The 27,529-nt window shown below is 31.3% G+C and overlaps 3 protein-coding genes across 11 annotated transcripts in view; 1 reads left to right on the top strand and 2 right to left on the bottom strand.

The window, feature by feature from the left end:
* Nucleotides 1-235: 235 nt before the first annotated feature.
* LOC131845820 (chromodomain-helicase-DNA-binding protein 1) lies at nt 236-15,302 on the bottom strand. 3 transcript variants are annotated; one of them, XM_059194945.1, is made up of 24 exons: nt 14,912-15,302; nt 13,776-13,864; nt 13,324-13,686; nt 13,012-13,191; nt 12,372-12,556; nt 11,896-12,225; nt 10,638-10,888; nt 9,546-9,659; nt 8,931-9,095; nt 8,331-8,611; nt 7,867-8,224; nt 7,261-7,635; nt 6,932-7,183; nt 6,207-6,374; nt 5,812-5,932; nt 5,452-5,639; nt 4,784-4,955; nt 4,370-4,532; nt 3,826-4,189; nt 3,011-3,229; nt 2,295-2,603; nt 1,871-2,091; nt 1,283-1,687; nt 236-1,199 (listed from the first exon to the last, which is right to left on the bottom strand). In XM_059194945.1, the coding sequence occupies exons 1-24, from the start codon at nt 14,918-14,920 to the stop codon at nt 995-997; spliced, it is 5,487 nt and encodes a 1,828-aa protein (XP_059050928.1). In that variant the 5' UTR covers nt 14,921-15,302; the 3' UTR covers nt 236-994. The 3 variants fall into 3 exon arrangements, with proteins under 3 accessions (XP_059050928.1, XP_059050930.1, XP_059050929.1); XM_059194947.1 differs by having other exon boundaries at nt 1,283-1,618; XM_059194946.1 differs by having other exon boundaries at nt 12,372-12,553.
* A 1,307-nt stretch (nt 15,303-16,609) lies between these two features.
* Nucleotides 16,610-19,750, top strand: LOC131845989 (uncharacterized). Of its 5 annotated transcripts, none has more exons than XM_059195173.1 (2): nt 16,610-16,916; nt 18,006-19,750. In XM_059195173.1, exon 2 carries the CDS (start codon nt 18,013-18,015, stop codon nt 19,738-19,740), a length of 1,728 nt encoding a protein of 575 aa, XP_059051156.1. In that variant the 5' UTR covers nt 16,610-16,916; nt 18,006-18,012; the 3' UTR covers nt 19,741-19,750. The 5 variants fall into 5 exon arrangements, with proteins under 5 accessions (XP_059051156.1, XP_059051157.1, XP_059051161.1 ...); XM_059195174.1 differs by lacking the exon at nt 16,610-16,916 and adding an exon at nt 17,003-17,110; XM_059195178.1 differs by lacking the exon at nt 16,610-16,916 and adding an exon at nt 17,275-17,293.
* A 500-nt stretch (nt 19,751-20,250) lies between these two features.
* Nucleotides 20,251-27,529, bottom strand: part of LOC131845990 (major facilitator superfamily domain-containing protein 12-like) — a 55,263-nt gene continuing 47,984 nt past the window's right edge. Inside the window, exons 1-10 of one of the 3 annotated variants that reach the window (XM_059195179.1) lie at nt 25,866-26,159; nt 24,689-24,858; nt 24,130-24,213; nt 23,581-23,803; nt 23,099-23,210; nt 22,743-22,963; nt 22,297-22,483; nt 22,000-22,111; nt 21,319-21,469; nt 20,251-20,386 (exon numbers count right to left, since the gene is read on the bottom strand). In XM_059195179.1, the coding sequence (XP_059051162.1) occupies nt 20,251-20,386; nt 21,319-21,469; nt 22,000-22,111; nt 22,297-22,483; nt 22,743-22,963; nt 23,099-23,210; nt 23,581-23,803; nt 24,130-24,213; nt 24,689-24,858; nt 25,866-25,954 (1,485 nt within the window). In that variant the 5' untranslated portion in view covers nt 25,955-26,159. Of the gene's footprint in view, nt 20,387-21,318; nt 21,470-21,999; nt 22,112-22,296; nt 22,484-22,742; nt 22,964-23,098; nt 23,211-23,580; nt 23,804-24,129; nt 24,214-24,688; nt 24,859-25,594; nt 25,740-25,865; nt 26,160-27,529 lie in introns of those variants that run through there. The other 2 variants (XM_059195180.1, XM_059195181.1) reach the window with 2 other exon arrangements.

Below are 27,529 nucleotides of genomic sequence, written 5' to 3'. Positions count from 1 at the left end.
GTTCCAGGTGTTGTACTATATGTGTTTTCAAATACTCTTTACTTATCATATTATTATCGTAATTCGGTGGTTATTTGCCCGAAATCAAATTACAAGGAAGTGAAGGTGAAGTCCAATATAATTTTTATAGCATTAGCAACCCACCGGCACACAACTCTTTGAATTCTTCAGGTTATGTAAATAACCTTAGTCATCTACTAGACATCTACATAGGATACTACTAAATAAATACACATTTTCCAACTTTAATATGTTTATTATCATGGTATAATACCATTTAAGACTTTCCACAATCTCATTACATTCCAACGCATGTAACAGAGACTAAGACTTTACATAATGTATAAAAATAGGACTGTATGAGCCCGAACAAGGCTCGGAAATGCACGTAGAATGAGAATCGAATGCACAAATGAAACACTCTTTCCTGTACACTGCTAAAATGCAATGACAAATTTTATGTGCCCCTCTCATCAAGCTAATATACACTTCGTAGTGAAAATTGCACATGATTTTGAATGCAAACCTACTAATATACTAAATTTTGTACATTTACTATGACCTATGTTTATATCACCAGTATTTCTGTCAAATTAATTACATAAATTGTGAAAGGTATCAAATAAATAGAAAATCAGATTAAATACTAAAAAATATTATTTAACACCGGAATATCGGCAACAAAATCGAAATATTATAAAAATTAATGGTATTGTGTCTAATATCTGTACACTAACAATCAATCGACAGATTCGGTAATAAATAAATTTGCTATACAGTCTTATTTATAAAACACAGTCACAATAATATTAATCAACGTTTCTATATGAATCGATGCGCTTCGCTTATCACATAGATAAAAACCACAGCACTATTTTGTCACTTACACTTTACAGTTTTCGGGTCAAACCAGCGTCCACGGAAAGAGATCACCTACCCAATATTTACAATAGAATTACAATTATTTACAAAAAAACAAAGTTCAAAGAACAAACTAAGTAGGCGGCGCGCGTCTGTCATAATCTCGTCTGTAAACTTCACGCTCGTATTCTCGGTCTTCATAGGAATAATCTGAAGGGTAACCTCGCCACTCGTCTGGATAGGGGCGAACCGGTGGGAAACCCATACCGCTTGGCATAGTTGCGCCTTCATAATAACCATAAGGCGCCGCCATTCCGACAAATCCACCGCTGCCATATCTAAAACGTATTGTACGTTACAAAAAAAATCACGATATTTTGAGAAAGATAACAAATTGTATAATTATACAAATAGTACTCGCCTTCTTTTATCATGAGGTCGTGGATTACGATCTCCACGATATTGCCTCGGTCCAGGATAAGCTGGAGGAGTCCAACCAGGATGCGCCGAATGCTCAGTATGAAGAGTATTAGGATGCGGCATTGTGTAGGGAGGACGCACTCGTGGTGGTCCTACACCTCCACTGTCTCGGCGAGTCCGCGATCGCTCTCGGTCTCGATCCCGGTCCCGGTCCCGGTCTCTGTCCCGGTCCCGATCCCGGTCCCGATCTCGGTCCCGATCTCGTTCTCTGTCGCGCTCGCGCTCGCGATCGCGGTCTCGATCTCGCTCCCGGTCGCGTTCCGGCCGACTGCGTTCTCTGCATATTAAATCATCCCGCTTCAAACTTCTGTCTCTATGCTTGTGATCCTTGTGCTTGTGTTTATGTCTGCATGGATGAAAGAAGCGATACGGTGGTGAGCGTACTAAGAGAGGTTAGCTACAATGAGTCAGTTAAATGTACAAAAGCAAGCGTGCAATGAAATGACATGAATTTTGAAATGGCAAATGAATGATGTGCTGAAAATGGAGCTTGTTAGTAAAGTAAATGATATTATCATTAATGAATTACCTTTCATGGCGTTTGTTCTCATTAGGTTCTGGATCGCATTCTCCTTCTTCTAATTTTCTCTTAATACCTGATGTATGTGGTGTTTTGTTGTTTGTTTTGTCCGATTTTTCTTTTTCAACTTTAATTTTCTTTTCTTTTTTATTATTCAAATCATTATTTTTTAATTCTCTCTTATTTGCTTTTAAATGATTATTTGAATTGTGATTGTTTTTATTAATTGTCTGTGGATAAATATAAATAGTGCTCTTAGTAATAATTCAATGATGATTCAATGAATCAAATTCTACAAAAAAAATGTTATTGCTAATGTTTAATTAAATGTACTTTCTATAGCTAAAATGCAAATTTTAAGCATATATGACATTAACAAAAATTGAACTTTTCTTGTGATCTAAAGCACCATACTACTAATATAAGAATATACCTTTACATTTTCCTTGTGTTTTCCATCCTTTTGTTTAGGGTTTACCGTTTTTTTAAGGCCATATTTGTACAACTTATACAACTGTTTTGCATCAAAATTGGTAAATTTTGACACAAAATACCAAAGATTACTTCTCCATTCCACCTTCTTTTCAGGATCTGGATATGCCTCAAGACATATATCGATTTGACTCCCTATTTGAGAAAGACAAGCACGTGTTCTAGTAACTTGTTCATTCTCGGATAATGTCTGATCTGGATTATCAAGTGCTCTGAGAGCTTTTTTGACAGGCCTCATTTTTTCCTTGCACTAAAAATAAGCAATAACATATAACATTCATTGTTCATGTGATATGAAACCAGCATATAATTTGATAACATATAATATGCAAGATAGGATCACTTAAAACGGAACCATCTGATTCGATTAAAAGCAGACTTACGAGTTGTCTGCGTAAGGTACTCACCTTAGTCACCCGCTAAACCGTTTGGTTTCTAAGATGTGTTTGGGTTGTGGGGTGCAATTAGGTATTAAATTACAGAGGCGTAACAGCTTAGTCTTCAATCATGGCAATGCATGTATGTCGATGGTGTCACATAATGACTTAATATTCATAGTGTTGCACATATATATATATAGGTGACCAGGTGGGCCGTCAATTTATTTGGAATTATAATTACCTTAAAATACATTAATATTAAATTGTTCTAGCATACCTCTTCAAATACTGATGGATGAAGATCTCCTAAAACTTCCAATGCCCGAGGTTCATTATTTGCCGTAAAATGCATAGGCCCCGCAGGCTTTTTACGGCCTTTCACTTTATCTCCCTTGGTCCTATCCTTGCCTTCTTTTTTTGTGCGTTTTTTATCTTTTTCTTTTCTATCATTAGATGTTTCATCATGTGTTAAAATGTCCTCTAATTTCAATTTACTCTGTGAATTAATGACAATATTTATAAAAATTTCTGTCATATTAAAATGAAGAAAATATATTGTGGCCAAAAATTAGATTCAGAGCAAAATAATAATTTCAATTAAGAAAAAAATATAATCTGCTGATATGCTGCGAATGACCCGGACCACTCTCTACAACAGTCCATATCAGTAGTGACTCCAGTATCCAATAGTACTATCAATTTCATCTTAGGATTTTATGATCTTATAAGACTTGAGAAAGTTCGGATTTTATCTAGATATGACTGTCAGACCTACTGACAGTTTGCCGTTTAGGATAACTATACATACAAGAAAAAAGAACATTCATTTGCCTCTAAAATTTATAGTGTTTAAGTTGTCAATCCATGACGTGACACGAATTTCGTGATATTTGCCTCAATTGGTTAATATTCGGATATATTCGATTTTGAAATGTGTTGTTATGAAATTTAGAAGCAACATACAATAACACAATTTAGCGACCGCCTTCCCCTCCCCCCGCCCCCCTAAACCTGTGACGTAATTTATGAATGGGCCTCATACAGGCGTGTTGGTATCAAGGTCCACCTATTCAATTCACTATAAGAAATTACCTTCTCAGCCTTATCATTTTTACTTTTGCTTTTCTTATCATCACCAGAACTCATATCATCTTCTACAATGTCTTTAGTTACAGGTTCCTTATTCCCTCGCTTCATTCGTGGTTTCCTTTGTTTTTGTTTCCCATTCTTTTGATCTAGCAACTTCTTAATTAGTTTTAACAAATATTCCGCACGTGACTGTAAATGTTTCGCTTGAGGTTTTTTATCTTCGTTGGTTAAGATTTTATCACCTATTTCGAAGGAAGAGTCCATTTTTATTGCTTCCCAGGATCCCATACCATATTGATAAATACCTGCAAGCAGTTTGGAGTCATCTGCAACTCCCCATTCAGTATCGAAATTAGCTGGCCTAGTCCTAAAACATAAATTTATTTAAATATCAATATTTTTTTAACAATGATGTCAATCTTAAGCCTCTCCTAGTACTCGGAGCTGACGTAGTCTAGATTTGCATCTATTGTATATCGTAATGGACTTAGAAGTTACATCCAATAAGACAACTTAGATATGATATTAATAAATAATAATAATGTACCTGAAGTCTAACTGCCATTTTAATCTCTCCTCCTTCGTCTCTGGCAAGAAGTCGTTTAAAGGTGCAAGCTCATCCAAACAAGCAGCCAAAGTTTTAGCATTAACAGGTACACCCCCCAGTTTGAATGATTTTCTAGTATTTTTACGACCATCTGTTTGTTCATCTGTGAAATTTAGTTCGCTTACAATAATTGATAAAATAATTGGTTGAAAACATTGTTTGCCTTTATGTGGCACATAATATTTAAATATATAATGTAGAAATTAACAGAAACAAACGAAATTTTAATGAAAGTATTATTGAATATTATTATTTTTATATCTGTTTCAGTTGTAAACTAGCAGTTTTATTAAGATAGACAAGTTAAAACTATTAAGAAAGGAATATAAGAGTTTCATAATTTATCAAACTTACTAGGCGTTTCCGTTGCATCATTTAACACAGCTTTACATCGCTCCTCCAAGATTTCTCCTAGCTTTTTAAGCTCGGCTAATGGTTTCTCTTGTAGTTCAGCATCACAGGCTATACTGTCCAAATGTGCCAGAGGAGCAGAGAATTTCTTGTAACTCTTGACAAATCGCCGTATCTAAAAAAAATTCAATTACATTATATATATGTATATATATAAAGGGTAAACAGAATATAATTTAATACCTTTCTGTTTGAGTTTAACTGGTAAAATAGAAATTTGTAGGATGACACTTCGATTGCACAATTCTTAAATAATCTCTCATATTAACATGATAATATATGTTAATATAACAAATTCTGCTTTGTACTGTTATGGGAAACACTGTATTGGATAAAAATGCACCACACCAGAAGCTTAGTTTTAAATTATATGAAAAAGGGGGTAGAATTTGCAATAGTTTATAACAATATACGGGAATTAAATGAACATACTATTGTTAAGACACACGAAAACATAGTCAGTTCATTAAATTCCCACAGATTGGTAGAAATATTTAAATTAATTTTGATTTATCAATAAATATTCAATCATCAACTTCAAGCCATTGTCTATACTGAAGGGTATATTATAATAATATGGTTGATACACTAAAAATTATAATCTACCACACCTCTTGGTCAGTGAAGCCCTTAATCTTTTCCCTGTGTGAGGCGGGAGGTCGGCCTCGCTTACGGGGTCGGTCGTCATCCGCACTGGCGTCGCCTTCAGAGCCGTCACTTTCTGCATCCCCGTCTCCATCAGCGTCACCGTCTACGTCCCCCTCGCCAGAACCGCGTCCGCGTCGCTTCCGACCGCCTTCTATTTAAAAAAAATGATAACAAAAGCAAATTCTGAAACTAGAGAGGATAATCCACTATCTATTCACACACTCCAAAAATTGTTCATAGATCAAGAACAGATTCTAGATAAAAGAAAAAAAATGTAAATTAGTAGTAATTAAACGGATGTAAGTACCATATGTTACACTTACTATTATCCGCATTGTTTTGTTGCAAATTTTTTCTTCTCGGTGGTAAATACAAATCTTCCATTTCTTTATTTTTCTCCTGCTCTGCTATAGTATTGCGTACATTTTCAGGTATAATATCATCCTAAAAAGAATATTTACATATCAATAAGTAATATATACACAGAATTATGTTATTATTATTATTTATTATTTAGTCCTTAAATTACATAGAGGCATTACACGTAATTCTCCCGAATAACAATGCCTTAGTGGATATGGGTTTCCATGGACATTCACATGGTGCTGCATTGGCTGTGGTTCTGTTCGTATACATACTTGATGAGTGCCACCTTCCATTAGATGGACCGTCATTATGTGCTATTCCAATTATATAAAAAAAAATATATTAAACATACCCAGTCTCTGCTCTCCTCTTCTGTATTGTCTTTTTTAACATCCATCCCTACTTTCTCTTCATCAAAAGCAAAACTGGCAACTTTGAAAGCAGACAATAATTCATCTCCCGCTAGCGTTGGTCCTTCGTCACGAGTCTCCGCTCGTTGTAAAATTTCATCAATATCACACTAAAAAGTTATGTGCCACTGTTATTAAATTATAATAAAAAAACTTTAATGTTAATATTCCAATGATAGCACTGTTAAATCGTGCATTTTTGTTCTATGGATTCTTATTTGTCCCTAATTCATTGTACTGGATGTTTATTATTCTAATAAATACCAAACAGACATCAATGATACTATATTTTAGTGATTTATTAAATTAGTTTCTGAATAAATACTGATAATAAATTACAAACTGAAGAAGGTGAAATCCCAATTGAGCATTTGAGTTGAATATGAATGAAATGAAGGCATGTTAAGGTGTTACATTCATGACACTTAACAATATGTCTGATTATTACTTCTGGGATACCACTTATATTTGGTAATCTATAATAGTTACTTTTTATGACATATTTTAAAGACTAACTTTAGATGTTATGATATATTTTAAAGATTCTAGCCCACATACAATATTGACCACTTTGTCACCTAATTATATTATCAAGACAAATTGTACTACTATGTAGGTATCATACGAGTACATATTAAAAATGCTATTAAAGAAATTAATGACTTACGACAGGCTCCTCATCATTTTCGTCATCATCCTTAAATAATTCCTCGGCACCAAACTTTAATATCGCATTTAAGTCCTCTTTGTTAAAAGGATTATTTGAAGTTGTTCCAGAGGCATCCCGTTTATTGAGAACTGTTCTACCAGTGGTGTCCATCCTCTGGATAACTAGATGATCTAAAACCATCTTTCTTTTGGCTCTTTCTACAATATCTTCCTCCACCGATCTCGCTGTGACTAACCGATAAATATTGACCTAAAAGTGCCTTATATTTTTAGTATATGATAGTGATAATTATTATGGAAATATTGACTTGTAAGAAAATTAATTACCTGATTTTTCTGTCCAATTCTATGAGCTCTAGCTTGAGCTTGCAAATCATTTTGAGGATTCCAATCGGAATCAAAAATTATGACTGTATCTGCAGTCGCTAAATTTATCCCAAGGCCACCAGCTCGTGTTGATAAAAGAAAGCAAAAATCCTGAGAACCTTCAGCATTAAAATGATCTAAGGCTTGTTTCCGAATTTCACCTTTAATACTACCATCCAAACGTTGGAAAGGAAAATGCTTTCTCTGCAAGTATTCTGCTAATATATCTAACATTCGCACCATCTGAGAGAATATAAGAACTCTGTGCCCAGTCTCTTTGAGCCTACACAGAAGCTTGTCAAGTAGAAGTAATTTTCCTGAGCCTCGTAAAAGTTTCTGCAACAAGTTATCCATCATCAAATTTTAACAGTGAAAAAATATTATTTTGTCTCTAATTAATTAGTTGGTAGTTTGTATACATACATTTCTACTTAAAAATTTAAAGTTACAACAATTCTTTAAAACTGCAACATACATGTTTCGTGGTCATAGTTTTTGTAAAGATTAAATTTAAGTTTATTTGAATAAGAATTTTCTATTCAATTAAATATTAGGAAAATATATTACCTCTACGGCATCTGTCGTTGCGAGAGAAGCTCTTGTTTCAAAATCTTCTGGTTTAGTCAAAAGTGCATGATTGCAACACTTTTTCAACTCAATAACAATGTTTATAAATGTATTGATAGACCCTTTAACACCTTTCCGTAACGCAGTATAGTTTTTGGTCAAAATCCATTTATAGTATTGCTTCTGAATTGATGTCATTTCTACCCTTAATATTTGTTCTACTTTTGCAGGCAATGATTTTTCGACATCCTTCTTCTGCCTTCGAAATATGAATGGTTCCAACTGTTTATGCAACTTTTCATAACCCTTGATGGCAGCATCTTCATGATCTTTTTCAAAATCTTCCCATGTTTCAAACCTAAGCATATCAACAATTCAATGTAAAACTTTTCAGTACTATACAACATGTATTATATTATAAATTCAAACGAGTTTTAGTCAATAAACATTAATACTATACTTACTTATAAGGCATAATAAAATGTAATAAGGCCCATAATTCCTTCAATGAATTTTGCAATGGAGTACCCGTTACTAACAGTCGATGATTTGTATCAAACTCCTTCAAAGCTTTATATAGCAAAGAATCATCGTTTTTTAGCCTGTGGGCTTCATCAACTAATAAACATGCCCAACTAAATGATCTTAGGAATTGTCTATCCTTGAGTAAAATTTCGTAAGTTGTTAATATAGCATTAAATTTTAACCTTTTAGAACTTTCAAAACTCCATTCAAACTGTCTAATCTGTAAAATAGAAAAACTCGCATTAATTATATATAATATAATATACATATATCACTCAACTGACTAAACCTACTAGTCAATATAAATACAAGTTCTATACACAAAATAGTAGCAGAGAAAATATAATAATTGACACATCTTACACATAAATAAATGGTAATAAGGCTATGCAAACAAACTGAATAATACATTATAATAAAGCGAAAAGATAAAAGGCAAGTTGCGAGTTAATGATTATATCACAAAATTGTTAAACCGAGTAAACGAGAAACCAACCAATATTGAACCAAGCACTATTAAGAAATAAAAAGAAACTTACTATATTTCTACTGTCTACATCTCCAATATATGTGACAACATTAATGTCTGGCGCCCACTGCTGAAACTCCCTTTGCCAGGCAGTCATTGTACTAAGAGGCACAACACATAGGAATGGTCCATATAGTTGTTGAGACTTGAAGAGGTAGTACAGAAAGCATATTGTCTGAAAAGTAAATATTAAAGGTAAATCTATTATGTCTATTTTTCATAATTTCTGAAGCACAGCATTATGACAGGTGAATATAATTTTATGAAATGGCAAATATGTTAATGGCCCACGAGACCATGGAGACAACATCGTCTTGTGATACTTGTTAACCTCAAGTGTTGTCATTCCAGAGGACAAGTTGTTATGCTACTGTACCCTGTAATTTCACTACTATATTTCACCATCGGATCTAAACACAGCTTATAAAGCAAGATGAATGATGAATATCTCTAGTACAGTGAGATTGAAAAATGAGACAGTTGTACCATAAAATTCCCATTTGACCCTTTTGGTTCAGAAGTCTAATTGTAATTCTTAACATTTATATAAATATTTGTTCTATTCAATTGAGTAGTAGAATTCAAATTAAGTAAGCATCAACTTTGTTAAAAAAAAATAACTTACCTGTATAGTTTTACCTAAGCCCATTTCATCAGCTAGTATGACAGAGTTGTCTTTACACCAGGAATGTATTAACCAATTCAATCCATCCATTTGATAATCCCTTAATTCATAGGTCTGGAAAAAAAGAAATATTTCCGATATTTAATGAACTATTAAACCTCTATGTAAACTTTTATATCTAAATAACTAATATAAACATATATTCTTTGCAATGCAGTTTAGAATAGAAAAGCACATATGTAGCGGCACAGTGCGGTATTGCGTCAAGTCGCCAATTACAAAAGCAGTCCATTTTAATGAAAAGCAAGTAGTTATATGAGTGTTATAAAAGTTCAGGAATTGCTCAGAGATGGCGTTATTAACAGAATGCTCACAGACAATAATGATTCCTACCAACAGTATAGAAAAAAAACATTTGCTTCCGGCATGCAGCCATAGCAAAATAATCCAAACTAAAAATATTATGTAATGTGATAGCTAGAATTTTTAAAAGAATATCATTTGCAAAAACCATGGTTAATACTATTTGATAAAGCTTCGATTAATGCGTTTTTTGGTTCTCTTTCCAGAGAAGCTTAATAAAAGAACAACTCAAAATAATTTACTAATGTAGGACAATTTTCCAAATCCATTTTATTGTAATGTAATTTTTTAACCAGATGATTGCAAACAAGCTGACGGCCTGCCTGATGGTCAGTTGAACCCCTATATGTATACCTAAACAGGACTATGACATCACATTATATAAAGAGCCGCATGTAGAATATGTGTAATATTGTGCAACAAAGTCATTGAGATTAGAAAATGAGAGTATGAAATCAAGTTGTATAAAGTGCTCCGCCTCACTACTGTTTGCAGTGTCAGGCACCTCTGCTTTTGGTTGTTTATTGGCTGTTTCAGTTTGAAAGACAACAAATCAAAGACATATCGGTGAAATCACTACTATAAGGAGTATACCATCTTAGTCCACAGGAATGCGAACAATATTGATCACATTCAGTCACTGTAGTGTATGATTTCTTTCCTATTCTAATATAGAAATATTTAGAAACCTCTGAGTTAGAGTGTCATAAAAATAGGAAAATATATTACCTTATCCTTCCCAATGTACTCAGGCTGTTCTTTAACTTGATGGAACTTAGGCCGCCTTCTTAAGACTGGACAATGTCTTGATGGTGTAGACTTCGCAGCCTCTCTATATTTAAAGTTTTCTACTTTTTCTGGCCACCTTCGTTCTATCAATGCAGAATCTTCCCAAGTTGCCTCTGCATAGGATAGAGACTCCCACTTACAGAAATATTCATGGGCAACTCCTCCAGTTTCTAGTTCTCTTCTTTGTTCAGCTAAAATAAAAAGTATACCATTAATATTATAAACTATCGTGTTTACTTTGAGGACAGATGGAGAAAATATTCTTTCACACAAAAAGTACTGGACAGATTGAAATTAAATTTGGTACAATGATATATAATATCTATAATAACCATGTTTTTCTATTTGAGTTATATCTACATACAAAAATAAGAATACTGACAGTTTATTTGATAACATGGAATATAGGTAGACACAATATTATATAATTTGGGGGAAATATAATATATATGTCAAGTTGTAAAAAATCATAATCATCTGTGAGTCATTCAAGAGTGCGCTGCAAAAACTGTAAGAGTTACACAAATATAATGTATCTCTTAAATAAATGTATATAGAAGTCCGCTACAGCATATATCTATCTTTTGTGTGAAAACCATTATTACCAATATAATGAAATATAATAAAAATTGGTAAATTTCTTCTAAGGCACATGTGATCCTAATAAATTGACCTATATCCGATTCGACGGTCGGATAGCACACCATCTTACTCTGATGATCGCAGATTCAATTCCTATCACATACAAAGATTTGTATTCATATCTTTGTATATCTACCCGCGATGTAACACCTACACCACATCTGTTCATAGTCTCCGACTGATTGCAGGATAGACTCAGAAAAAAAAAAAAATCTTTGTATATATCTTAGTATGATTGTTTGCATTGGTCTGAGTGTTTTCTATGTATACATGTATGTATGCACATGTATACATAGAAATATGTACTGTGTACATGTATGTATTTACATAAAAACAATATCTATGATCAATAGGAGCGAATCTGTAATGAGAAATGTTACAAGATGCGAATGTGACATAGACAAATTTGCGCGTTGCTGACCAGCCAGTACTTTCTATATAATTCGAATTAATCCCTATGGCGAGATGGTCGCGATTTCTATAATTAGTCAATAAAATATATGCTAGTAAGTAATTAAAAGAATAAAAAGATTATTCAAAAAACAAAATGTCTTACCTATTATCCTTTCTACATTATTGTAAGTTTTTATCAATTCCTGTTGCAATTCTGATTGACACTCATAATAATCAATATCCTCTGGACCTGCCTGTTGTCTCCACCATGACAGTTCAGCTTCTTTCTTTATATAATTTTCTAACTTCTTAAGGCCTTTTACTTTTTGTTCATTAAGTGATGTTTCAGACTCCCAAGTATTATGAATATGTGACCATCCCTTCCATTTGATCAGGTATTGAGGTTCTGTTGACTCTTCGTCATTAGGATCACATCCTTCATTTGGATCTCCATGTTCTTCTATATAATACACTGTTGTCACATTGCCAGTGACTGCATAATGATAAGAAGACATTAGCTAAAATTTAACAGTATGTTGTGCACCAAAATGCAAATTATAACAAAATTTCATTTAATAAATGGTTATGAAACTTAAATTACACAACAAATAAAAATTTATAATATTAACTATATTATACCTCCTTTCTTTCCACGTCTGTTTCCTAGAACTTTTTCAATGGTTTCACTGTGATCTTCAGGTTCTGGTTCAGCATCAGGATCACCCTCACCCCCTTCAACCTCCAGGAGATCTGAAGAATCAGTTTGTTCATCACTAGCTTCCTTATAGCTGACTGCAGCACCTGTACGTCTTGTAGCTGTTCTGCTAGAAGAAATGTTAGTCATATTGCATTAAAGTAAAAATCAACATAAAAGTTTCATATATAAAACATTGTGATGTTTCTATGGATTACTTCCTCTTTCCTTCCTTTAATTATTTGTTTTAAAATAAATCTGCAGTCCACAAAATAACAAATACAGGTTGACCTTTCTTCTAATGTATATAAATTTAAAGTGCAAGTGCAAGTGGATAATGGAGTCCTCATTTTGAACATATTGGGCCAATGTGCATGTTGAGTGGATGCTATTATAAATAGCTATTCAAGCTCCACCCAGCAGTAAAGAGATTATTTAATATCTTCGCAAGTTCCTTGGTTTCAATATGCATATGTAATAAAATTAAGATTAATTTTCACTTCTACATTTGTAAGGATCATACAGGAATTAGTTACATTAGTGTATAACAAGCACAAAAGATGGTGAAAAAAATGTAAATCATACCTCTTTGTGTCCTCATCAGATGCTTCTGTGCTTTCATCCTCTTCACTTGTAAATCTTCTTCTCCTTGCTGGTTTCTTTTTTCTTAGAGGTACACTTCTTTGGCCTGGTCTTTTAGAAGGCGGTGGTGGTGAGCCTTTCATATCACTATCACTATCTGATGTGTTTGAGTTCCATGAATCACTAAAATAGTAGATAATCCAGTATAAAATAAAAAAATATGAATATTAGTCAAATGTTATGGTAATACCTGACATTTAGTTTTAAAATACTGAGACTGCAATTTAATAATAGGCAAAGAGACAATCTGCTTACCTTTTCTTTCTATTCTTCCTATGGTTACTTCTTCCTCGTTCACTGGAATCACTATCTGCTAATTTTAGACGATCAGGTTCCTTACGAGATCTTGCAGACCTCCGAATGCCATAAATGTCTGGATTTTCTTCCCAAAGATCTGATTTAACCCTGCCATGACTGTTTCTAGATCTGGGTTTTGGTGGTGAATCATCATCACTAGTTTCTTTGTCAGTGTGATGATCAGATTTAGGAGAATTTGGGTTACTGTGTTTTGGTGAAGACTTGCTATCATCACTGTGATGTGATCTGTTAGCAATAGAAGACTTTTCTGACCCTGACCTTCCCCCAGACCCTGAACCTGATGAACTTGATCCACTGTCACTGTTCAACACAAGTAAATGTTAAATAAAGCTAATATGAAATTAACTACAAATTATGTGGAATGGTGAAGAGAATAAAATATTACGAACCTATCACTGCCTGAGCCCGAGCCACTGGAATCACTCTTTTCACCCTTCTCACTAGTAGATTCACTCCCTGATTCAGTCATAGATCCTTTCTATAATAAAATAAAATAAATTAAGAAGAGATAAAACAATTACTACTAATTAATTAATATACTATTGCATTAGATTATGAGCACATACTATTTTCAATTAATTATATTAACTTTTGACAATTCTATAATGGAAATTTGACATAACAATATGAAAAAAACAGAGGTGTCTTAGATTAGAATACTCTTCACAATAAAGACTATATTATATTAATTTGTCCACTTTAAAAGCAGGCAGATCCTGATGAAAAACTATAACTTTTATTGTCAGCATCTGATTTTAAACTCTTGCTTCCTCTGAACATACAAAACTACTGCTTATTCAGTTGATAAATAGTTGCTAAATGAAACCCTATACCACATAGACATAGTATATGCTACGAATAAATAATTTCGGCACAAATTGTTCTTGTAAATAAAAAAATTGAGAGAGTTCATAGCAATGTTATTTTCAAATTCAGTATCCTTGTGTTCACTGTTTTCCAAATAAAATGAGCTGTAATTATGAATGATTCACATAATGCATAATAAACAGAGGGCATAACCTCAAAATTACAATGTATTTAGCATGAAATTTAACACTATTTCTGAAGAAAATCAACAAAATTTATATTTTTACAGAGCCAGTTTTACTACTGGATTTACTGTAGTTCCTGATATATAGTCACATTCATAATAAGCAAAATAACAAAACATAACCTTCACAACAAATATCTTCAAAGGTAGGGCCAAATTTCAAAGCTAAATTGCAAAAATGGGTCCATCTCAAAAATAATTTTCAGTGCCCACTATAGGAAGATTACGTAACAAAGAAACATTGGAAATCGATTATTTTGTGGGACACGAATATTTTAATACATAAAAACACTGAAATATATTGTAAACAATCAAAGAAACCAATAAATTCACTATTACGTCTTAAAATTTCATCCCTTTTCAGGGCCACACCCAATGCCTTTAGAACACTTTTGTAACATTTCGAAGCCAATAAATGTAATTGAATTTACAAATACACACAAAACATTTGTATAATAGCTAAGAAATACTTACCAAGAGCATTTTGTAGAAAATTCAGCGAATACGGCGTTTCTTATATAATTAACAAATAAAATTAACCAAAGTTAAGAATTTCATTGAGAAAAAACGTAATAAAACACCTGTGGTGATATTTTTAGACATATTTTTAAGAAAACCTAATAAAATCTGAAAAACTATTTTGCAGTAATATCTTGTCAAGCGACGCCATTTTGTCGTCGCATGAATTCTGGTGACGAAGAAAATGAAAAATCAGTAAATTCACCATAAAATTCTGATTAAAAGAAGGTAAACAGAAACAATAATCACTAAAAAATCAAAAATGAAACTTTAGAGCCGTCAGAATTACTTCGTTCTATTTGAAACGATGTGAGCACTGCACACACTACCAGTGAAACTCGTAAGCTCCGGCCATATTGCATTATGCCAGCATTGCCAGGTACAATACTTTAGAGACGTGCAAGGACTGCAAAAAGTAGATTATGATTATAATGCATATATAAATTTAAAAAAATCAGCATAATGTTCCGATATCTATATATTAATACGTGATTAAAAACGTATGCCTTTCACAAATATTCCGTTCGCGCAATTTGTATGAAATTTCGCACACTTATAGTTTATACAGAAAAAGAATGCAGGATGTGAATATATTTTTTTTCAATAGTCCAAAAATAACACATTAAATCAATAAAAAAATTACGCACACTGCCATGTATTTCACATACACATGCATGGCTATATACTAATTTGTTTAAGTTAAATGTGTGGTCAACATTTTTTTATCGAATGATTTTCGATAAATAATTTTAAAAATTAAAATATTTTTTTTTATTTTTGCATTTAAAATTCATTTAAAATTCATATAATTTGTTTGATTATAAGATCAATAATTATGCTGAAATGCATTTTTTTTATTCATTACTAGTACGTTTAAAGTTATATAGAAAAACATAACAAACATGCTAGTTATGGTATTTATTTCTGGACACTGTTTTCAAATATTTTAACTTTATTTGAATGTACTATAATATATACCATTTACCTAATAGACATAGATGTTCACATATATATTTAGGTGAACATAGTCGTATTCATCATTATAATTTATAAATTTCTAAATTTTTATAGACTACAATAAATTATTTTCATCACGAAATTACAAGCATGACATGGCTTCCAAACATTACATAAACTTGCGGAAACTGATTTCAATCGATAGACTTAGTTTGCTGTTTAACAAGTCTTTAGTATAGCAATTTGATTTTGACGTAACATCCGTTTTTGATAAAAATATGTTGCTATAAAAAATAATCCACATGTGCACATAATATAGTATTGCCTTATTTCCTATACTTTGTATTATATTATTGAATGTTTTAGGCTCATATTTTTTTATTGCTAATAAAGTCGCCTAATGATAAATGCAGAAGGATATAAAAATTTGCGAGTACGTCATTCTAATTAACAAATTTCTTATAAAAAATCCATCGTGTTGCCTTATTCAAATATTTAGTAAATGTACTTTTGAAAACTGTCTTTCCACTCAATGTTTATACTCCACGCGTTATAATATGATTCAAATGACAGACCTAAAATCAAAAAATCACAGTTACACATACGTTCACTATACTGTTCACAATATGACAGTAATAATTTAATTGCTATATAAAATAATTGATATTTAGTAGATTGTCTATTTAAAATGTTTAATATTTATAAAGTTTATTACTTTCACATGAACAGTTATTTTATTGAAAAGTGCTAGTGTTATCAGCTGTCTGTCAGATACACAATACTACGCGCGGAGTCCAGACTATGCACGGACATATTGTTGACATTTATTTATTAAATAAAATGATTTAATTAATATCGAATATTTTCCAATTCCATTCTAACATAGAAGTCAAAATGCTTATATTCTCCAATTATTCCTTATTCTAATTTTTATTAATTGTTTAATTCGATAAATATTGAACTTCTACAAAGAAATACATCAAAAAAGTCACTTCACGTTATTGTAAGTACATACATTGACAGTTCTTATGTTTATTTTATACTTATTCCTCTACCAGCCAGTTTCTTATACTATACCAAATATAGTAGTATTTTAGAACTACACTATGAATATTATTGTAACTTTCTTTGCTTTTGGTACTGCAGAAGAACAGAATAGAATACAAAATGCACAAATAGCAATAAGTACTTTCACAGGTTCTTTGCTATAAATATTTTCCTTTTCAATAAGTGTATTTACACATGCATGCTTGCTTGATGTCGCTGTATTATAAATCTGTAGCCATCATATTGATTTACCCTTGACAATGACACTACATCATATTGGTTCCTGTGAATAAAAAAAAATCAAGGATACTAAGAAGAATAATTAATAGATATGTATCTAAGCTTTTAGTATGCTTGAATTACCATTTTTTCTTTTCTCTGCCCTTATTAAAATAAGTTGTATGTACATATTGCAGAGACTATGTAAGTACATACAAGAAAATTTAAATTAGAAGGTACTACAGTAGAAATAAAATAAATATATATACATATATATTGTTACTAATTGTAATATGTGATTTTCCACATGTCACTTCAGGGTTTTATGTGTCATTTGAGGATATGTTCCATTGATTCATCAAATTTAATTCAAAACCAATCAATCCTTTAATAATGATTGAATAATAAAAATTAAAATATTTTAGAGAAACTTACTAATATAATATTTATTAATATTTTTGAGAGTCTTACTGTATGCAAAATATATCTTTTTCATGTGTATATTAAATTTTATTAAAATTCATATATATATATATATATCTGCATATATATTAGATCTTATAACATCATTAAATACATGTCTTTGGAATGTCTCCCAAAAAGAATTTTGAGAATAACATGTTTCACCTAAATACAGAATTTTATCTCTTATAAGGAAAATATCACTTGTTATCGTTATTTTCATCATTGGCTATAACTTGTAAGTCATATGTTTTTAAAGTAATATTAAAAAAAATCTAAATAATTTTGTTTTAAATCTTATAGATTGGACTGGATGGACTATTCCATAGCCATATTTTTTATGTATTATAAATTTCTTTTTCAGATCTAATATGGCATTGACAAATCTACCAGAGGAAGTTTTAATAATATTAATCAAGAAATTGGATACAATATCACAGTATAATTTATATAATACATGCACACATATCAGAAATATTATTAGCACACATATTGTAATCAAAGATTGTCAGCTGTCTTTGAACACTATGGCCACTGCACAATCATTGAAACTTAATTTCTTCAAGGACATCTCATATCATTTACAAGAACTAAATATGTGTGGTGTTCCTGACTTATGCAAGACAATGTTATTACCAGCTGTGAAGAAATTAAAGAATCTTAAGACTCTGGATGTTTCATACACAAACATAACTATTCCAGATTTTGTTGAGATTCTAAAATTATGCCCAACAATTAGAAATATCACAATTAATTTTATCCTCAGCAGGGCAAACATATCCATAGAAAGAAAGGTATTAGTGGAGGTTCAGAATTCTTTTCAACAAATGGAGAATGTGCATTTTGTCGGTGCGGCATATAACTTATTATATTCGAAACTTTCTTTTTTTATTTTAAACAGTGCAGTAATAAATTGTTTAAAATATTCAATTTCGCAAAGGGACATCTTAACTTATCATTTAGATGAAAATGTCTCTTGGGAACCAAACATTAAGTTTAAGCAATTGAGTGTCTATTTCCTAGATTGGGAAAAGTCATATACATTATCTAACAGTCTTTCAATTTTTACGCTGCTTAATTTTGCAAAGTATGAGGTGCTAATTATATGTGCTAATTCTAATAACCTCTTTATGCATTCTGTTTTTGCTACACCAATTTTAAAACAGTTTATTAGTGATAATTTTATATGTAATATTGAGAGTTTTACAAAATTAAATGATCTGTCTGGAAATGCTGTCATAATGATGTGGGAGAAGGAAACCATTCAGTTTGATAGTGGATTTTATTCAGATCTAATGAAACAGTTGCAAGAATATTTTGTACAGCAGTGTGATGCACATACTTTGACTCCTTTACCAGAGAACTGTAAATGGTTCTACACAAGACCAACAATGTCAGATTTCACTGAAAAGGATTCCAATTCAAGTCTCTCTACATTTAAAAGAAGAAGAATAGCGCCCCAAAGTTATGTATTGGACTATGACAAACTATTTCAGCATAAAGAAAAGCTAAAATTAAACATTGATTTTGTACAATTAATTAAAAGTTCAGTAACACTGTCAGCTAAATGTGATTATTTAAAGAAAATTACATTTTTAAATTTATCAGGCTTAGCTTGCTTTAGTGTGGAATTTTTTAATATATTATTCAGGTGTTGTGATAACCTGATTACATTAGATGCTGTGGTTCGGTCTGAATTCTTAGGTGGGTCTCCTTTGTCAAGGTCTATAGCTTTAAGTAAGAGTTTGAAAAATGTGAGATTGGTTGATAGGAAATTTGATTTCAAAACATTGTTTTTATATTTAAGTCAATGTAAGACATTAGAAAATATTCATTTACAGATAACGTCTTCTGTTATACCAAACGATTTGCCTGATCCTAGTATTATAATTAAAAACTGCAGTAACTTGTATAGTCTCAGTATAAAAATGTCAACTGTAGACACTTGTGTAATAAAAAAGTCAATAATGTATAATAAAGTTAAAAATCAATTTGGAAAACATTACTTGAATATAGAACTTTATCCAGACAGATTTAAAAAATTTAGTTATTATCCATATATAGATGTATTTAATATTTACCCAATTAAACCAATTTGATTTTATATTGCCCTGTTGTAAAGGAAAATTGGAAAAAAATGTACAATGGTAACATTGATTGAAGTATTTATATGTTGATATATACACACTATGTAACAGTCATATTTGAATGATCTAAACATTGCATTTGAAATCCAAAATAATTATGATTTGACGAAGTACATAACCTATAGTTATTACGTTACAGTCATAATTCTATATGCTATTTGATTAAAATATATTAACCTTTCTTACATGACTGTCAGCAGGATTTCTGCATGCAATATTATATTATTATTATATTTTCCAATGTTCCTATTTTGCCAAATGTTTTACGCAGAAAACAATTGGTTGGCATACATATAAAATGAATACATTTTGATAATATATAAAAATATTTATTACTCCTGAAGGAGTGCATTTTTGTGATAAATGGATACTCTTCTACCATTTTTTTTATGTCTTTGTACTTAATATATTATTTAAAAATTATAGCTCAATAATAAAACACAAAATGATACTGAAGCGATATTATATTGTAGGTTTACATCTAAATGTAAGTTTAGTAAAAGACAACGATATGATGCCTAACACAGCGCTACCGCCACAAGCAAATGTCAGCACGCCTCTGTAGTACTGCGGGCAACCAGCTACTTCATCACATTTGCTGAAAATAATATATTTATTAATTAAAACAATATTAATTGATGACATGACTGAAAAGGATAAATGATTTGGTGTTTCTTATGTTATATTAATATATTTGAAAGACCATACCAGCTATTTAATGAGAATTCAATAATAATAAAACTTTAAATAGTATGACCGTAAAAATACCTAGTTAACTAATTACCGAGCTGGGTTTAAAGGGCTGTGAGGGGTCATAACATCGTCGAAAAAGTAAAGTTAAAACTATTATAGTAATTATTATATTTTGTATTCTGTAACAGTAACAATAATAAAGAATGTTTATACCTATTGTTTCATAAAACATTAATTTTACGTCCTAAAGAATGGGATTGCCAGTAATGTGGACAAATAACCTCATTGCTAGCAAATGTACCATATCAAGTTGACCTCCACGCGGTTCCCTCTGGAATTCAACGTGATAAGATACTGGTGAAATTGCTAAAATGAATTGACTTCGTGTTTATATTATCATCCTCCACTGGTGCCCTCTGGTCCATCCAGCGTGCATCCCAAACGCAGGCAGATGCACTATTCCATTATCATTAATTAAAAAAGTAAGAAAATTAATTATAAGGGTCATTAAATTAAAATATAGTATAGTAGTTATATATGTAGCTCATGTTTTAAAATTTCTATTAGGTTTATCAACCTATGAAAATATTCCTTTCACAGTTTCTTTTATGAAACTACAATTTTATATTATCTGTGATACAGCTAACGTGCTACTACAGTGTATATAACGGTAGATCCTTTACAGTGTAGGTAGAGACCAAAAGGGCAGGTTTTTTTACATAAATTCACATAATTTATTAATTTCTTTTTAGGACATGACTCATAAAAAGAGCAAGAATTATAATACAAGTTTACTACAACAAGTAGCTGTTCCGTAAAATGTATCAGTATACTTACTAGTTCTCTATCGCCACAACTGCTATTCCTGTGACAAGCTTGTCGGCAAATGTTACAATAGAGTATATTGCCGCACCTTGATGAGAGTGTGGCCCAATCAAGTCTGCCGTTATGCAAAGACTTGAAACAAGCGTGATTGAACTACCAGCACCTGTAAATTATATATTTAATATATAACAAAATCATCGTTCTGTGTTTACTTTGTTATCTTTTCATGACTGACTGACTGAATTTTATAGAAATAGTAACAGCTAATCTAAATGTAATAATAAAAAATATATATATTAATATTATAAACACTAAAGTTTGTGAGTGTGGATGGATGTTTATTACTCATTAACGCAAAAAGTAATCAACGGATTTTGATGAAACTTTACAGCAAATTTACTTATACATCAGAATAACACAGGCTATAAATTTTATGCGAGTGAAACAGCGGCCACAGCTAGTATTTAATATTGTGAAAACTTGTTCCTAATCATTGTATTGTGTAAAGAATTAAAATTTGAAGAATGATATACATTATTGAATAATAACAAAATAACACTATTATAGGTTTTTATAAAAAAAACGTTTATAACACACAATAGATAGTTTATAACAAATTGGCGGATTTATCAGTTAAACTTAAAACTTAGTTTGTATCACGTATCAGTATTTAGAATAGTTCGTATCACTTACCGATAAGCGTTGCGACTAGGTATATTTGAACGATACTTGCATCCGGATCTATAGCTAGCGCTATCCACAAACAACTGGTCAAACTCAAGAAACTTCCTATAAGATACGCCATCTATGAACATATTTATATAGGTCTCATTAGTATATGTCACAGCTAGGCAATTAGGCACAATATGTGAAGTTTAGGTTATCTGTCTTTAATTCTCATTAATTCATTTGTACCTGTTCACGGTCACGATTAGATACAACAAACTTATATACAAAATTTATTTTTACAAGTAGGTAATGAATACTTACGTAGTTCCCACAATTGTTTATCTTGCTTTTTAATAGAAGTGTGAAAAAGAACGAAGATACGTAAAGTACGAGGGGTACACTGGCTACTAGCTCAGACCCTGCACTTGGGTTAACAGAAAGACGTTCCTCCAAGAATAATGGCACATAAACAAGACTCAAAGCCCAATAGAGTCGAGAAAAAACATATCTGAAAATTTTAAAAATATTATACTCCTATAAAATTTTAACCCGCTAATGATAAATGGATACCTAAATTATTTTGTCACCAACTAATATATCTAATTATTTTTCTTATTACAGGCGTAGTTGTACGTGGTTCCTCTAGTCTTAATATAGATAGACGTATCTATTTATAATCTAGAATGATTATTTGCTTCTTCATACATTATTTAGTATCATAGAACATGATGCAGGTGTTTAATTTAGGCGTACTATTTAGTACTTACAGCAAACTAGTTTGATACAAGAGAGGCATCTGTAGGAAATGTATTATTCTCGACTTTGTGACAAGTCGCCCCGATTCCCCATTCTCAGTCACAAGTGAAGACGTTCCATTATTTACTGTATGTCCGTTAGGTTTTGAATCTCTTGTTGTTCTTAATTTGAATAAGATATGAAATAAGGTAAATGCTGCGATTCCAATACCTGATATTATTAAGGACACATCCTGTAACAATTATCGAAACATTAAGTATGTATTTAGTGTTGATAGTTATTTTTTCCCGCTATTGTATGCTAATTAGTATCATTATATAAAAGCTACTAATCTGTTTCAAATGACTAAATAAATAATTTGATTTACCCTGAATTTATAATCATCTGTTGGTCCAATAAAAGTGCTGTAGTTTGTCGCCCGTAACACTACCCATGTAATTAGGTACACCATCAGGCTGGACATAACTGATGCCATATATCTATAAAAAGCATAATTGAGTTTATTAAGTATTTCAGGTATACGTAAAAAACTGTAATGAAATCCGTTGGAATATATTTTATTATATTATACATTTTCTCAAGTAACAAGCACACAAGCCCTATATGCACTTATATGTAAATAAGGGGAAGCAATAGATATATAGAGCTTGTGTGTATTTTAAATATCATATGTAAATATACTGAATGTTTCAATTTCTGTAACACTAATACTACCTATAAAATAACATTAGGTCCACATAGAGTGAGTATATACAAACTATAACATGACAACGCCAATAGGTACTAATCCTAAAAAACAGTCTGTCCATGTGCCAAACAACTTGTCCCTATAGTTAATGTTATTGTTACCTTATAGATGTTAATTCAGAACGGATTTGAAGATCGTCTGATATATCTGGTATCATAGCAAGGTGAGAAATTTGTACAATTGCCCATCCAATTTGAAAAAAAATAATTAAGACTGCATAGTACGATGACATCCACCATGTGACGTTGGTACTTGTTTCATTGGCAATACAACCCCAACATCTTACAAATAATAATGGAAATGAACACGTCACTATTATGGAACCTGTAAATAAAAACAATACTTACTAATATGATAAAATTTAAATGCGAATGTTGCTCTGTCTGTATAACAGTCTGTCTCGCTTTCACGCCAAAACTACTTTTTCCTTTGACTTTTTTTAGGCTAGATTATTGAATATCTTTTTCTTTATTTGGTCGAGATTCTACGCGGACGAAGCGGTCACTACCGTATTTTAGTAAATATATTTAGTATGCTTTCATAAAAAAGGACCAATATATAACATTCTATAATCATGATATTTCGTAGAAAATCGACGAACTTAAAATAATCGCATTATTAATCAAAAGAATATCTATAAGATACCTTACCGGTCAAATGCCAATTTTTTTTAGTTCCGTATCTGTCAGCTAACATGCCCACTGCTGGTGTAGCAAGTGCATCTATTACTTGTCCTGAAATATTAAAGGAATTACAGAGTTAATAGTATATCTACTAAACAGATTTTAGGAATTTAACACAAGGGGTTAACTGCTCCTATCATCTCCAAATAGTGATTCGCTAGCATTATAGTTAGCACAGTCCCCCTTCATATATTAAAAAAAACAGTAACCATATGGGTTAATAGTAAGCGATATACGAATATAAAACAGTGATAGTATTCGTTAATATGGTTCTCCTAAAAAGTAAAGTGGAAAAATAAAAAAAAAAGCTAAAACCCTCATGCATACAAACTACAGTCATGTGATCAATTTAGTATGAAATTTCGAAGTAAATATTCACATTTCTACATTATTTCTTGGTGGAAATGGTTCCGTTAGACATTAGACAGAAAATCTAGGGAAACTAGAATAAATATGCACTGAAAGGAATATTTGTTTAAACCACATAATTTTGAGATGAAGTAATAAATTTATCAATTATAAATACCTAAAAGAAGCATAGCGCCGGCAACTACAGCTCTCATTTCCAAAACAGCTTGAAAGAACAGCATCATGTAAGAGAACCACATGGCCGCACAGAGATCGTTGTAAATGTGGCCCAGGCCGTACACCAAATTCTGACTGATCCTCCACCATCTTCGACGTCGGCACAATTCACTACAATATTATAAACAAATTAATTACTCTGGTTATTAAGTAAAAATTTTCATTTTTTCAAAACCACCAGATTTCGTACTCGTAAAACTTTTGTATATAAACCGATTGAAATTAAATTATCGCTCAATTTTAAGTGAAGCCTGCCATTATTCATTAGTCAAAACCACACCTAAGTCGGTTTCGGAAATTAGCACACACAAACGCACTAAATAGACTAAAAATCTTATAATGTTTACGTTGGCTTCTGTTATATTGATATATTTCCCTAATAATACTTTTCTCGTATGTATTTTATATAAAGAGAGCAATTCATTACATTTATTTCTATTGCGTGTATTATGAATAATATTGATAAATATTTAATAATTTGGATATTATATATTTACGTATATTGTACAGTAATCTGTCAAGTATATTATATAGTAATTTAATTGTAATAAATAAATTAATGTCTAAATTATTTAAAGTTACGTAATGTAGTGAAATGTAAAGAGAACATATTAGATGTAAAAATAAGATTAATTAAATTCCAAATAACCTATTTAAACACAAAAGTATTATGGGATCAATAATTAAAGCCCATCAATTAAAAACAGTCACTAAAATAGATTTAGATATTGCATTAAATTTCGTATTACACACAGTAAATAATTATAATCTAAAGAGAACCTTCAAGAGAAACTTTCAAGTTCAAAAAAGTGTAAGAAATAATTAAAGTAATTAAATCCAATCCTACTCGTTAGGAGCACGTTTATCACACTCGTTATCCATATTATGCTTGTTAGGTAAATAATTTCACAATACTGCAATACTTTACAGAAGAAAATTAAATATTTTAGGACAAAATTCAAAAGTAGACAACGCCTTTATGCTTTCGTCTTTGCACTAACACGCAAGAAATTCTCGTTTTATTATTCCCTCCTTCAATTGGACCAAATTGCATGTGATATTGTGTTCTGGATTAGATAATGTTCCTGATCGGATATGTCGATTAACCGCCACATCACCTCAAATGATTTTCTGCGCTAACACGCTCTTCTTTTTTGGTCTCAACAATTTTCTCATTCACGTCCGTCGATCCGTATTTGGAACACATATTATTTATTATTCATACAGACGAATTCAAATAGTCTGTTATATTATCACGTAAAAATTAGACCTTTATAATTGTAGGTCGTTTACTTAATTATTTAATATTTTACACTGTTACAATGTTCTAATAGGGATATCCTCCCTTCGTTGTTACTGAGTCCGGTAAACACTTTGCCATAATGTCGTGTGTCGTTGTATTAGGTTCACTAACGTATGACATCGGATTATTGGCTATTCTCTTGTGACTGTAAATTGTAACTAAAGTACGCCTGAACCTTAGATATGCAATTTAGAAATCATTCATGTCGCTAAATTGATATCTATAGGAAGGTATATGCGAATGCACTTTGACCCGTATTTATAAAGCAGAATTGACCCATGAAATCATTGCGTTTAATCAGACGTTTACTAGACATTTCCGTATTTAAATTACATAAATTGCAATACTAAGAACCGATTCTTAGTATTGCAATTTATGTAATTTAAATGCTCTTTACAATAGAAAAGATTTGTATTAAATATAAAATTCTACATAAATATAACAGATAACATAATAAATATATATAACGAACTAGATGTGATTATTTATTTATGTGTAAACATACATGATACATGATAGACATTATTTTGTGAAACATCTGCAACAATTTGTATGTAAATTTGTACTTTGATAATGATTTGTTGTCGTACTATTTAGAACAAGACAAAGACTATTTTACACAAAATAAATAAGGCGATAAATATTCAGACAGCTGAAGAGGTTTGTTTGAATTGATGAATCAACTTTCTATTATTTTTGTATACCCAAACGGGAAATAACCTTACTTCCCGGCTTATACCAATATAGAATATTTTTTTATAATGATGGAATGATGTACTCGTCTGCGTTAACGGTATACCTACGCAAGCGGGCATTATAGTAGAGGATGATAGGATAAGATTGAGCTCAGGTCATTCAGCCCATCGTGGCGAATTCATCAGAAATTTACTTCGATATAAATATAATGTCTATTTATATTTAGATCGGTCGATGCCCTACTATTGTTATACGAGTACTAGGTAATTTAACTAGACAGTGGCTTCCGTAGCTATCAGGTTACCGTTCTGTCCGTACCGCAATTCATGCTTCATTGGACGTGCCTAAAGACCCGCCCACTGCTACAATAAAAGCTAAACCTACAAAGGCAAGAGGTATCTGGTAACAATCTTTATATTGATATAATATATTGATTACGCTATAAATAGAAAACTTAGTATATAAAGTTTCTTTAAAATACTTTACATAGACTAAAACTTATAGTATTCATTAGAATATTTTTATGCAATATTATATATTTTAGTGTATATAAATAGTTTAAAAACTGAAGAAGCTCTATTATTTTTCTACCCTTAATAAGAGGTACGTAAATGTAATATTATTTAATCTGTGGTGTAGGTAATATGAAAATACATTATTAATAGAAATTAAAGATTATAAACAAATTCATTAAAAGTTAATAAATTAATTTTGTAGACATAACTGAGTAGAAACTAAAAATCGAGTATTGTTATCTATTTGTCTGAGCCTGTAGTGTGTATA

The sequence above is a fragment of the Achroia grisella genome, unplaced genomic scaffold, assembly GCF_030625045.1.
Source record: "Achroia grisella isolate CSIRO2021 unplaced genomic scaffold, CSIRO_AGI_Agris_v1 utg487, whole genome shotgun sequence".
Taxonomy (NCBI): Eukaryota; Metazoa; Arthropoda; class Insecta; order Lepidoptera; family Pyralidae; genus Achroia; species Achroia grisella.
The sequence above is the reverse complement of the archived record's forward strand: the minus strand, read 5'-3'. Positions and strand labels throughout refer to the sequence as shown.